The 14,686-nt window shown below is 46.4% G+C and overlaps 1 protein-coding gene across 1 annotated transcript in view; it reads right to left on the bottom strand.

The window, feature by feature from the left end:
• The window catches only part of RCAN1 (regulator of calcineurin 1), a 79,917-nt gene extending 66,698 nt beyond the window's left edge, over nt 1-13,219 (bottom strand). Inside the window, exon 1 of the mRNA XM_037831952.1 lies at nt 12,948-13,219. Within this exon, the coding sequence (XP_037687880.1) occupies nt 12,948-13,190 (243 nt within the window). The 5' untranslated portion in view covers nt 13,191-13,219. The remainder of the gene's footprint in view (nt 1-12,947) is intronic.
• Nucleotides 13,220-14,686: the final 1,467 nt, after the last annotated feature.

Below are 14,686 nucleotides of genomic sequence, written 5' to 3'. Positions count from 1 at the left end.
TTTGGTCAAGCAAGCACTGGTCTGAGTGTGGCCATGAGGCTATTTTGTGGAATTAAATTGTTAGTCAGTTGATTGCATCTATGGCTGATCATATCTACAATCAACAAAGGAACTGTCTTCAGCAATGAGGAATCTCCTCATCCATTTGGTTGAAGCCTTAAAGGGAGAACAGATGATTTCAGCAGTCAGAAAGAATTTCTCTTCTATCTGTACTCCAGACAGCCAGCTTCTCCTGGGAAATTCAATGTCACCTTCACTGAGTTCCTTACTTGGGGCCTGCCCTATGGAATTTGGACTTGACAATTTACACAATACTGTGTTGTATAAACATAGTAAACATACACACGGGGTATATATTTAAATGCATTTATCTCTCTTGGTATACAAGGCATATGTTTATACATGCATAGAACATCTGAAAGGGTGTACACAAAATCTAGAGGCTAGCTCTAAAGGACACTTAGAGGAAATGATTTTCTTTTACTTATTTTATGACCAAATGTTACTTTGATAATTCATTACTCTCCAAATCACACAGCAACCTAGACAAATGAAAGGACGCGTGGCTGGCACTCAGTGAATGGTACTTATTATGAATTGTGCTCTTTCGACATTCCTCCATAATACCCTGACAGTCAGCACAGTGTAGACCTACCGCAGCTGATGAGCCACCTTCCCCTCCAGACAGCTCATACTGGTCGTGCTCTCCAGCTTGATGGCAGGATACAGACCTGAAGCATCAAGAACCAGTCCCAAGAACTGAGAGTCCAGATTACGCTCTGCTAATGCCCACACTTCGATCCTCACTCCCCACTGGGGCCACACTTTGACGCAACCATCTCACATTACTGCAACTGGGTGACAAGTGGCAGGGTAAGGACTATCTCTGTAAAGACTGGCTTGTTTCATTAAAAGCACAGCAGGGTACTAAGCGGACAGCATGCATTTCATTGAAGAAGATCATCTTTCCTGACACAGTGTAATGGAAACTAGGTGGCATTCAGAGATAAGAAAGATCACAAGTTGATTTTGCCATTTAAGGACTAGATATGGCAAAGAATGGCCAGCAACCTTTGGTCAAGAGTGCTAGAGGCTGGTGGAATGGCCTGAGATTTAGCAGGTGATGGGGTATTTCTAAAAAGATCTATGTGTCCCCTGAAAGGCATTCCAGCACAAGGAGAGAGAGGGGAGAGGCCCGGACCTTATCTCCAAACACTGACACTGATTTTTCAATTCCAGAATTTTTTTTTTTTTTAATGTGCTAGGAAGTCTAGGATTTATGTTTTACCATTCATGGAGTTTCCATATGCATTATCGTATTTGAGATCCATAAAAAAGCATTCAGGTTCTTAAGTTGTTTTTAACTTCACAGCAATGCTCATTTCATGTCAAAATGTACCATGTTAAATTACAGCTTTTTCTAAGCATTACAAGTGATAAGTGGTAAGCCATGGTGGTCTTCTGGTACACTACATCTCATTATGGTATTCCGAATGTTCAGCAGCCTCTCAGTCTGTTCATTTCACACACATACACACAATTGCAGCAATGATTTTAAAACTGGAGACTTAACACAAGTGAACAAAGGTGTATGTGTAAGGATGCTGACATGACCTACACAGCTTCTGAAAGTGCCTAAGTTACTCCTTAGTATTTGATGGACTTAAAAGAGCAGCACCCTCACTTTGATGATGCTGTGCTATTTCCACTGCTCCATGAGTACTGTATTTGTTAAGCACCTACTGCGTGACAGGCACTCTGCTAGGTACAGGATGAGCCACCGTGAGCAGTGCATTACAACAATGTGTGTGGACAGCTTTGCATTTCAACAAAAGCGCCAATGAGTAGTAAACTCCATGAGCTGGGTATTATGCTGAACTCGTTATTCAGATGATGTCCGAGCGGCAGGCACTATTGTCAGCCCCAGATTTCAAACGATGAAACAGAAACGCAGAGAAGTTAAGTGACCTGCCCAAGGTCACAGAGCTAGTTACTGGCAGAGCTGGCTCTCGGACCCGTTGGCCCAACCTCTGTACCCCACCACCTTTACCATGTGTGACCCTGAACTGTGGTCGATATTTGTCCCTAAAGGAGTATGGGCACTTCTGGGTACCTGTGCACACACCCTCAGGTGTGTTTCCGTGCCCAGCTGAGCCATAAAAATTAAGTGAGATTAATAAAAAGCATCAAGGAAACCTGCAAGTTGGTGCTACCGCCAATGTGATCCCTCTGCTATCCAATGGAGAAAAGGAGGAAGAAAAAGTAATTGAACAAACAAACAAAAATTAAACAGTGACCCAATATAAACCTCTAACAATATGGTTCACTGATGTGAAAAAGGGATCCTTGACAACGACTAAGCAGTTATTTTTTGAGCATCTACTGTCTCAGGCAGTATCACAATCATCACCGTACTGCAACTTCTCCCAGCATCCTAGTAGGGGAAGGGCACCGCTGAGCCCTGGGCTTCCCCATCCAAAGTGGAAGTGGCTCAGAATCTCAGTAAGCCCCCGAGGTGGCAGCGGGTACTACACCATTGCAAGCCACCAATGCAGCACATGACCTGGGCTGACCTCTGACAACCAATCCCTCTACTAAGTGCAGGAGGTCACCCCCCCCACCATGAAACTTCACTACTCACCCACCCCCCACTTTCCCCCACCCACTTCACACTAAATCCACACTCTCAGGCATGCTCATGGTGCTGAGAGACCAGGTTATTTTCATGAACTTGACCTTAAATAACAGATAAACTCTAAAAAACTTAAGAGGTTACAAAGTATCTTATAATATGGTATCAGTGTTCCCCAATATATATCAATGACTAAATGGATATTTGACAAAACAGAGCCCATTAGGATCAAAGTGTTTGCCCTGGCAAATTTATGAATCACTGAAGAAATACACAAACTTACCAGAATTGATTTCAAAAAATGAAAACCACTCAGCAAATGTGTCAAAGTAATGTATGTGGTCAAGTCTGAAAGACACATTGGACCCACAGCTATTCTAGAGAGATCCAGATGCGAGCCAACCTCGAATCACCTTCCAAACATCTGCACATGTTTTAAGGTCAGTGCATGAACAGTGACCCAGGTAAGTGCTCTGATGGGTGGTCTGCTGTCAGGAGCCACGAAGAGCCTTTCAGGCAGTTCTTCGGACCCAGACCCTCAGTGGTCTCCGTTTACCACCTGAGATCCACAGTTTAAAATGCAAGAGTGGTCACCCGTGGGAAACCGAGATCTTCAGCTTCTCAGTTCCCCAGAACCCTGGCTCCAGCCCCGAATACTCCCACTGCACAGTCTGAGCTACAGATCATGCTGGAATCATCCGAGGACAGCACTCCCCTGACACAGGTCTGCCCACTCGCCCACCAGCATAAGCTCTTCCTTTTAAAAGTGATCTATTGAGTAATCTCAGAGCTGATGCCTGCTCAGGAAATTCTCATTCTCTCTGAAATAACATACTTGTTTCATCTGAGTGATTTTTCCCTTTGTATTTCCTTAGGTCGATGATGTGAGTCATATTCCAAATGTAAAATTTACCCCTAATCCAAGTATGTGCAGGAAATTTTGCAAACGTGTTCCGAGGCATATTTGGAGTGGGATCATCCCTTTAAACAGTGTTCCCTTTTGGTGAGCACAGCTACCATGTGTTCTGTCTTCTAACCAGAAGTGGCGCAGCACCCAGTACCGGGGAAAGGTCCCTAGGGAAGGTGGCCTTCTCACCCACAAGCTTTTCTGCTGGGGGAGAGGGGTGGGGGTGGGGTCTCTTCACTTTAAAGTTTCCATGACAAATTTCCCTCTATAATAGCTTCATTTGCAGCCCAAGACATGACTCTTCCTTTCTGGAAATTCCTTTTTTTTGTTGCCTGAAATAAAGTCTGCCAACCAACAGGATCCATCACAAAACATAAGTGAAGTTACTTCCCCCTGGTGGCGACTGTCGGGTCTTCTGAACAGCACGGGACTAGCTCTGGCTGCAGAGCTCTTTGTCCCTTCACTGGGACCACAGCTCCTGGGCACCCTCGGCAGAGCTGGGGTCAGGCCTCACCCGCAGGTTGCTACAAGCTGACCCTGTCCTAGCTGATGTCAAGTCAACTTGAAACACCCGAATTGTTATCTGAAGGCTCCTGGTTCTTTCGGATGGGGTGGAGGTAGGAGGGGGGAAGACATTACTAGATAGAGAATTAAATGCGAGATTCAGAAGACTCTGGGCTGGAAGCAAGGAGATCTGCTTTAAGTTCTAGTCCCACCACTACCTAGTGAGTACTCCTCAGAATGTGTCACAGCCTCTCTGAGCCTGAATCCCTCACTGGAGAAATGAAGGATTTAGGTCTCCAAGAGCCCTTCCTGCCACGATACTGTGAGAATGGCCAAGGAGAGAAGCACAGTTACTGTGGGATTCTATGTGCTCACTGATTTTGCAGAGGGAGAAGGCTTCTTCCTCTACAAAATGGGAAAATAGTGGTATTTATCTTAGAGAGAGAGTTATCTTAGAGAGAGAAGGATTAAGCAAGACAATGCCTGTAAAACAGTTGGCACAAATGGTAAATGCTAAATAAACAGGGTCATCAAAATGAAGTGTATAATTATTAATTATATAACTTATCATTCAAACTTAAGAGTGAAAGAGGGTGCTACTAACAATTTCCCTGGGACAACAGGCATCAACCAGGATGGTTGAGCCAGGATGTACTGTTGCCCTATTAATAAATAAGAGCTATCCTGAGACTTGGAAAATTTTCCAATAATTGATGGACTTTTAGAGAATGCTTCACTCGAGTGTTTTGGCATTGGGAGGTTATGTCTTTGGCAAACCCTCGAGTGGTAATTGGACAGAATCCATGCTGGGGTCATTAAAGGCCTCACAGATTCAGGGAGATCATATCAGATCAGCCCTACTCAATTTCCAAGACCAATTAAAGAAGCAAAGTTCAAGTGACTGAAATGTACCTCCTCTCCAGCCACAAACCAGCAGCTGAGGCTCCCACTGATCAACACAGGGCAAGAAGGCAGGGGTAGGGGTGGAAGGCTGGAAAAGGATGGAAAAGAACTAGCATCACATTGGAGAAATTTTCTTTCTGGGCAATTCCTACCCAGAAAAACCTGCTCTATCTTGTGTGTATGTGTGTTTGGGGGAGGAGGAGAGGTTAGGGGAGCAAGAAGCAAACAGCTCATCTCACCCATGGGAGAGCACAGACATTGAGTCTTGAGAGCCAGAAATGATGTCTCAGAGAGTATTCAATTCAATCTGTTCAGTTTACAGCCAAAGGAAAGGGACTGGGGTCTGGAAAAGTCAAATAACTTGCCCAGACACACGATTAATTATGGATCTATTAAGTTATTTGGTCATATTTACACATCATACACACAATACAAAAGACATTTTTAAAGGTGGACAAAAATTTAATTTTACATCTTTCCTGTTGGCCTGGGAGCTTGATGAAGGCAGAGATGGTGTCTACCATTCACAAAGGGCTCTCCAGGACTGTGCTCCCATACCACCACCCAGCCTCACCAGGACTGGGGGTCAGGGTTCCTGTTCTCACTTGGCAGCTGAGGAGGCTGGGGCTTGGGAAGGTTGACCAACTTGCCTGGGGTCCTAAAGCTGGTCTTGAAACCAGTACAAAGTGCTCGGAACATAGTAGACACCAATAAATATTTATTGAATGAATGCATGAGAAAGTGAATGAATGGGTGAAGTAAGGGAGCCGGGATTCAAATCCAGGTCCGCCTGGCTCCAGTGCCCGGGCAGTGACTTCTGCTTGAAGACAAGAACATCATCAGGGCTCCTCCTGTGCCTGGTATACCACAAGCACGCCAAAACGTCTGCCAAACATAAATAAGGGACTGACAGAAAATTTAAGGAGTCTGAACTCATTTGGACCTCAGTTTCTTGAAGATAAAAATACTTTCTTCACAGAGCTGTCCTAGAGTTTACATAAGACACGAGAGGTATATGAAAACTTCATGTGCATGACAGCATTCTGTAAGAAGACTGATTGTTAGCAGAGGCTCTGGAGTTGGCCAGACTGGGTTTGCATTGTGGGAGCAACACTTACTGGCTGTGTGACCTGGGGTGGGTCACTTGGCCTGCCTCGTTCTCAGTTGCCATTTCTGAAGAATGCGGATGATAATAGTACTGATTTCATAGGGTTCTTGTGAAGATGAAACGATTCATATTACACATAAATCCTTTTCTATTAATCAACAGAAACTATTTTACCTTTAAAATAAAGCACAAAGTTCAACAAAAAATACAAAGGAGAGAAAGTAAAACAAGCTATTGCTATGTTGAGCATTTTTGCCTTTTAATTCTGAATTCAGGCCAAGCTCAAATACCTCTTTCCATTGTGTTAATTATGATTACATATGGGAATTTCAAACTTCACCTGACGAAATAAGTAATGAAAAGAAAAGTACTGGCCCTTCCCATGTTACAAAGGCTTTAGTTTCACAAGCTCTTCTTTCAGAAAACAGTGGGTAGCAGCTTTAGATACTTTAGAAATACAATTACCCGGCTATAATCCTATAAGGATTTAGCTATGGGGGCTAAAACTGTATTCATTTATGGAGTTTTAAGAGTTCTAAAAAAAAAGAAATCAGATTATAAAACACCTTAATAAACATTTCTAAATCGCGACTGCTCCACAAAAGTCAAAATAAAACAGGTGCTAATAAAGAGTTAAGTGTGGTGGGCAGCTTGTAAATGCCCCCCGTGATAATCTGGTATCCTGCCCGCTGTAATCCCCTGCTCTGGAGTGTGGGCTGTAGTTACTGACTCGCTTCTAATGAATAGAACACAGCAAAAGCAATGGGGTATCACTCCAAGATTAGGTTACAGAAAGCTGGTGGAATCCATCTTGCATTCCCTTTCCCGCTCATTCTGATGGGAACCAGCTGCACGTTGCAAGCTGCCCTGTGGAGAGGCCCGCATGGCAGGGAATGGAGGGCAGCCTCTGGCCAAATGCCATTGAGGACCTGAGGCCCTCAGTCCCCCAGCCCACCAGGAACTGAACCAGGCCAACCATCACGTGAGTGAGCTTGGAAGGAGATACACCCCAGTCAAGCCTTCGGACGGGACTGCAGCCAGTATTTTACTGCAGCCTGTGACAGACCTGGAGGCAGAGGCACCGAGCTAAGTTACCATGCCTGGATTCCTGATGCACAGAAATTATGAAACGGTAACTACTGATTGTTTTAAGCCAGTAAGTTTTGGGTTCATTTGTTACCCAGCAGTTGATAATGAATACATACACCCATATTGTGTATTTATTATATTCCAGGCACTGTGGCAAGCATTTTATGTATATAATGAATGTAAGTACTATTAACAGTCCCATTTTACAGACAGGGAGACTAAGGTACAAGTAGCTTCCCTGGGGTCAAAAGGTATGCCTGCAGCCATACCCCTAACTGTTACACTGCCCTGACTGTCCCCTCCAGACTGATTCCTGACAACAGTGCACAGAAAGTGTGTGTGTGGGGGGTCTCCTGCCCAGCCCCCAGCAGGCACACCCTGATGTGTGCACGGTGGCTATTGCTGTGATAGGAGAGCCAGGCATGGCAAATGCACCCCATGATGTGGATAAAAAAGGGGGATTGTGTCCACTGATTACATTTTTAAAAACAAAAGGAGCAAAGAGAAGAAAACAGCCTGAAATATGAACACTGGAATCCACAGGCTCTGCTGTAGCTATTCTCTTCTATCACAAAGCCTATTTTTTGTTCCCTTATGTAATTGTCTTGGGACTTGAAAAGTCTGCGGTGGCAGGCAATAACATTTAAAGCTACCACTACCGGAGAAGAAATGCTTTGAGCAATGTTTGGTGGTGGCAGATTAAGCTGGAAAGGGAACCGAACACCTCCCAGGAGTGGAGTGGTGAGGCAGGATTAAGAGAAACTCAGGCAAGTAAAGAACATTTGATTTATTTAAAAGTAGGGGATTTGTAAATCAGGGAACTAGTAGACAGCTTCTAAAATCAGCTTTCTACACATGAACGTAGATTTTTCTTTTTTACACAAAGCAATCTGAAAATTCCCAGATACATTAAACCGTACCTATCGGAGACCAGACGCTTTCTGTCTCCACATTTAAGGAGGCTTACGGGGAAAAGGAAGATGGTCTATTAGATAATTTTCATGCATAATTTAAGTCTGAGAAATGAGGAGCTATGATACTAGGGTGAAAAGTGGAAATGACCTAAAAAATGCCTGGATTTTACAGTGTAATATAACCTGTCAGTTCCCACCCTACTAGGATGTCACATCTGACAACACGCTACTGCTGACAGACTTACCACAGAGATGGACAGAAACACAGCCAAGTGTATACTGTTCACCAGCTGAAACGACACAGACCAGCTGTGTCACCTGAGGTCTTAAAAATGCTTCAGTCATCACACTGCAGTTCGATGACATCTAGTCTCACGAAACAAAGTTTCAGGAGGACAAGGACGTGGTCTGACATTCAGTGGGAGGGTGAGCAGGTGAGGGGGCGCCTGGAAAGGCTGGGGAGGCAAACCGAGATAGAGGTGAGATCCCTCGGGCATGGCCTCATGGGCCTAAGGTCTCAGGCTGTCCTGCCGATGCCCGTGGTCCTGCTTTCGGGCTACAAGGCCAGAGGACACTCGAGCAGAGAGTTTACAGATGGAGAGCCGGACTCTCATTTTTGACTCGGGAAATCAAGGCACAGAAAGGGATTTCCTTATCTGGCTAGAATTAGAACCCAGGTTTCCAGTTCTATTCTCTTTTAACAGGCTTAACGCTTCTAGGTGGGACGATGGTACTGGACCTTAGCTATTGATTAGAATCACCCTGGGAACGTTTCCGTCTGCCTTCACCTGGGTCCCAAGCTCTGAGATTCGAATGAACTGGCCTGGAGGACCCCCCCGCCCTGGGGATTCCAGCATGCAGCTGACATTCCCACCGTGGTCAGGGGGATCCACTGATACAAAGAATTTGAGCACATCACTTACATTCCTTTCATGCCTACCAGAATAATTTGTTATTAAAAGAAACTCATGGAAGTATCACAAATCTTAAGTGGGCTTTTTTTTTTTTTTTTAAAGAAAAGTGAGTTTTTTTCACTAGAAAAGACTAAATTCTTCTATGACTGGCATTTCCTGATTTAGCCTGCAGGTAAAGCTCTAACAACCAAATAAGCATTCACGTTTCAGACAACAGAAAAACAGATATTAAGTTCCATTATTTTACGGAACTACACTTACTGCTTGGAAACTAACAATTTGATTCAGGAACTCTTAAATTCCTGGTTAGCTTGGTGGCGACTGACTAAACCCTTATTTTAGCGAACCAGCTAACCATTGCCAACAATTCAATAGCACATATAATTACTAGTTCAAAGCACTGCTTTGCTTTTCTAAGTAAAAAAGAGGTTCATAAAAAGAGTACATTAATAGACTATGCTAAGCAAATCTGTATACAAACAGAAAATAATCTTATATTAATAAAAGTTTTCATTCATGCATAACAGTGTGAAACTCTCTAATAACATTATTTTAAATTAATGACAATATGCTTTTAGTTATTTTTTAAGTAAACCCTTAATTAATATATTCATTTTAAATTATTTACAATATAGATGCTAATCCAGCTAATAAAAAGAAATCTTACACATTGTACCAAACTGTTACAGTTACAAACAGGGTTCAGATGTACACTTCCAAATGAATTAGTAGTTCAAGTGAACTTCTTTCTTTCCTTCAAGACTAAGGTTATAGAATGATATGAACATATGCAAAGAAGTTAGAAGCCATCCTTTTCCTGCACACCATCGCTCACCCAGGTGACCCCTACGCACTGGTTTAAGACGATGACAAAGGATCTGGATCAGAGTTAAACTGAATGGTCTGCCCACCAGGTGTTACTCACTGCCAATCTTAAAGTAGGTGAACATGCTACCTTAAGAGTGGCTTTTAGAATAATTAAAACCGTACAAGTCCCATATTCCCTCTCAGAGCGGGGATTTTAGCTAAATGAGAAACTCTGTTAACCCGCCTTGATTTTTAGCTCTTGGGTGGTCTTACAGCACCAAGCTATTTGCCTTCAGAGACTCTGACTCACATAGCTGAGTTGCTTTTTGTGTCTTTACCTATTGTCTTACATCTCACTCCTGTAAGATGAATGGGCAACCAACACACAAAGCCCATCTCCATTCTGAAGCTCCTGTGCCCCAGACAGAGAGAATGGGAGGCCCTGTCTCTTTCTCCATCTCCACCACCACCACCCTAAGCCAGCCACCTTCATATCTCCCCTGGACAACTACAAAAGCCCTCCAAACCACTCCCTTTGCTTCCTCTCTGCCCACCTGTCTTCCTTCCCTGCAAACCATTTTCCGCCCAGCTTTGCAATTAGAATAAAATCTGAACCTTATCACCACTAGCAGCCCTCCTCCAGGTGAATGGCCCCTGGCTACCCTCAAGCCTCAACCACCCTCACTCCCTTACCTCCCACTCAAGGCTCTGGGTGTGCTAGACCTTTCCAGCTTTTTGAAACAACCCCATACATCCTTGTGCTGGAAATTTTCTATTTGCTATGCCCTCTGTCTGGACAGCTGGCCACGTGAAAATCTCAGGAAGGAGCTACTTCCCATCAGCCAAGTCTCAGTTGTTCAGAGGGGTCTTCTCAGGCCATTCAATCTAAAGTTGCTCCGTGCTGACTCCTCTCTGTGTGTTCCCTTTACCCAGAACCATTCTCTGTCCCTCTCTACCCTCCTGGGCCCTGGAAGGCTGACCCTGCCTATAGTCCAGATGGCTTGGCCTCCCTTCCCTCTGGCGGCCAAGGGCTGGGGGGAGTTGGGCATTTCTTCCTGGCTGCTCCCTGCATTAGCATCTCCATCCTGGCAGCAGCTCTGGACCTTCAGATCTACAGCTCCTCCTAGGGGGCTCCTCCCCTAGGGTCCCAGCCACACTGCTCCCTCTTTGCTCCAGCTTTTGGCTGCTGCTGGTCAGCCTTGACATCCCTTGCTGATGCCCTTAGCCCTGTCCCAATTAACCAGCTCTACATTAATGCCCCTTGAACCACCAGCGTGTCACTGTTAGGACTGACTGATAAGACCCAGCCTCCCCCTCTTGGTCACTGTATCCTGTTGCCCTGTTTTATTTTCTCCATTGCACTTACTGCTATCTAAAATTACCTTGTTCACTTGCTTTTTTCCTATCGTTAATCTCCTCTTCAACCACTAGAACATTAGCTTCACGGAAGCAGGAAGCTTGTCATGTTCACCTCTACATCCCCTGGGCCTAAAACAGTGCCTGGAACGCAGTCAGCAGTCAATAAATAGCAAATGAATGAATGAATGAATGAATGAATGCTAGCCTGCAGTCTCTGCTCAAAATAACATCTTGTTAGTAAGACCTTCCTTGGTCATCTCATGTAAAACAGCAACCCCCTCCAACTCTTTCTTCCTCCCCCAGCCTTCATTCTGTCCAACATATTTGATATTGACTTGCTTGTTATCTGTTTCCTCCAACAAGAGTGTCAGCCGCTGAAGGCAGGGGACACCACTGTTCCCTCAGAGCCCAGAACAGTGCTTGGCCTATAGTAGAACCTCAAGAACCATTTCTTAAATGAATAACCAGCCAAGGGGACAAATTCTCCCACAGAGCAATTTCAGGAGTGTCTCCAACACCTACTGAGAAAAATCAAAACGATGAATTGCTACAAACACTGAGCAAATGAATGAACTGTTACATGACCTGACCTTGCTCCATTAGAAAGGAAGCCTCGGACCCTGAGGAGAGAGGCTTGAAATGGCTGGAAGACAAGGAAAGGTTTTAGAGTAAGATGAATAAGAAGAGCCTGCGCTCATGACATTTGTTGCTGGAGAAAGCATGCGTGCAAGCCTACCTAAGCACACAGCCATTGTAAATCCTTTCTGAAAGTAAATGGGCATATAAATTATAAATAAATGGGACTTCAGCACACAGCTCCCTATTCCACTGTGGCCTCCCTCTTGGCAGTGGCCTTCTAGTACAGTTTATTGACAATACAAAGAGACCCAAAGCCAAGCACTGAAAGCATGTTGCTTTTTTTTCTCTCTGAAAGCTCTCTCCTAATGGGGCATCTCCCAAAGAACCTGTTTTCTTCTGCAACGCCTACACTGTTCAAATTAGATTCTGCACAATAGTTGCAGATTTGAAATAAACTCCTCCTCCCCACCAACATCACTGATTATTCATACCTTCCCACTTCACCCTCCAAATTGTCTACATTGTGTAGACTTGGGGGGGAGACGTCAACTCCCAATGTGCTGAGTGTCCCCGCTGGTGGCACACCACTCCTCCAGAGATCAAAATTTGTGACTAAATATCAAAAAGGCCCCTTCTCTCCCTCAACACCATTCGACCAAAATTGGCCAACCACAGGATAATGAGCAACCACGGATCCTCACCCAAACATTGGCTTTTCTTCCAAAAGGGCAGATTGAGAATGCAGAGACGTCCTATTTATGAACAGTGAGTCACGTCGCCGCCCAACGTGTTTCCTCATCCCTATGAATGAGGAGACCCCCCCCCCCCTTCTCTAATAAGTAACTGCAGAGCGATGGTTAAAGCCCCAGGTCAGAGCTCCGGCCACTTCATGGCCAATTCATTCCCTGATTGTCCAGTACTTCGCCCCCTCCCCGGCCCGCCTCCCTCGCCGGATAAACCGAGTCAACGCCCCAGGGACAGGGGCGTCGCTGGGAGGCGGTTCCCAGCCCTGGTCGAAGGGGAGCCCCTAAAGCACCCCTCGGCAGGCTGCGAGCGGCCAGGTGGGTGCTCGGGGACCCGGGGAGCCCCGGACCCCCGTCTGCGCGGCCCGGGAGAGGAGGGACAGCGGCGGGGCGCCACGGGGGTGTCCCCGCGTCCTCCCGCCCGCCGCCGCCCGCCCCCGGGCAACAAGTGTCCGCCCTCCGCCCCGACGGCCCGGCCCGGCCCTCACCCGGCACAGGCCGTCCACGAACACGCGCGGGTCCAGGTGGCAGGCGATGGTGGCGCTGGGCAGGTCCTGCAGGTCCACCTCCTCCATCTCGCAGTCGATGAAGCTCCAGTCGCCGCCGCCCTCGTCAGCCTCCGCAGCCCCCGGGAACGGCGCGAAGGGCCGCAGCGACACCCCGGGCCGAGCTTGCGCCCCGGCCGCCTCAGCCGCCGCCCCGAGCCGGGGCCCGGCCACGCCGTCCTCCATCCCCGTGCCCGCGCGCCCCCGAGCCCCGCGCCGGGGTCGCGCGCAGGAACCTCGCGCTCTCCCGTCCGCGCCGCGCCCGCGGACGCCGCGCTTAACCCACTCGGGCTCGCGCCGCCCCCAGCGCCGGTCACCACGGCTCCCGGAGACGCGGCCTCCGAGCGCCCGCCCCGCTCACCTCCTCTCCGCGCGGGAGGGGTGGAAACTCCGCGCGGCGCCCAGCCCGCCCAGTCTCGAGGGCGGAGCTCGGGCGGATTTAGCCGTGGGCCCTTTAAAGCCGGCCCACGCTAGGTTATTGGGGCCCGCCCTCCCGGGAGACAAGGCCAATAAAGGGTCGGAATTCTCGTCACGTGATCCTCATTCTGCCGCCCTAACTCTGAAGCCTTATAGGCGGCCATGTCGGTTAGGGGCAAAGGCCTCTTTCGCCAGTTCCGCTTTTCGGACAGCTGGTGCCAGGCGAATGGTGCCAGTCAGGGTCTTGGACGCCCGGATGGTGGCTGGGGAAGGTGCGCTTTTGTGATTCCCAGGCGGTGACATTTTTTTTTTTTTTTTTTTTTTAATCATCATTTTATTGAGATATATTCACATACCACGCAGTCATACAAAACAAATTGTACTTTCGATTGTTTACAGTACCATTACATAGTTGTACATTCATCACCTAAATCAATCCCTGACACCTTCATTAGCCCACACACAAAAATAACAAGAATAATAATTAGAGTGAAAAAGAGCAATTGAAGTAAAAAAGAACACTAGGTACCTTTGTCTGTTTGTTTGCTTCCCCTACTTTTCTACACATCCATCCATAAACTAGACAAAGTGGAGTGTGGTCCTCATGGCATTCCCAATCCCACTGTCACCCCTCATAAGCTACATTTTTATACAACTGTCTTCGAGATTCATGGGTTCTGGGTTGTAGTTTAATAGTTTCAGGTATCCACCACCAGCTACCCCAATTCTTTAGAACCTAAAAAAGGTTGTCTAAAGTGTGCGTAAGAGTGCCCACCAGAGTGATCTCTCGGCTCGTTTTGGAATCTCTCTGCCACTGAAGCTTATTTCATTTCCTTTCACATCCCCCTTTTGGTCAAGAAGATGTTCTCCATCCCACGATGCCGGGTCTACATTCCTCCCCGGGAGTCATATTCCACGTTGCCAGGGAGATTCACTTCCCTGGGTGTCTGATCCCACGTAGGGGGGAGGGCAGTGATTTCCCAGGCGGTGACATTTTAAGGGCATGGACCAGCTTTTGGGAATTTAAGCAGGATCTAGCCCTGGCTATTGCTCTAACTGTGGTCATTGGCAAGTGGTTACATGCTTGCAATCATATCATCTGTTTATTCGTCGTTATGTCATTGTTCATAAGTTACATACTTAGAAATAATTGTTTGTATTACCACTATGTACTGTGTACAAGAGGAGATAACAAAAGAACTAATAATATCAGACCTTGCCTTTGGGCAGTTTGTAGAGGGAAAACAAGGGACCTCAAGTGAACT

The sequence above is a fragment of the Choloepus didactylus genome, chromosome 1 (assembly GCF_015220235.1).
Source record: "Choloepus didactylus isolate mChoDid1 chromosome 1, mChoDid1.pri, whole genome shotgun sequence".
Classification (NCBI taxonomy): domain Eukaryota; kingdom Metazoa; phylum Chordata; class Mammalia; order Pilosa; family Megalonychidae; genus Choloepus; species Choloepus didactylus.
This window is presented reverse-complemented; position numbering and strand designations above follow the sequence as displayed.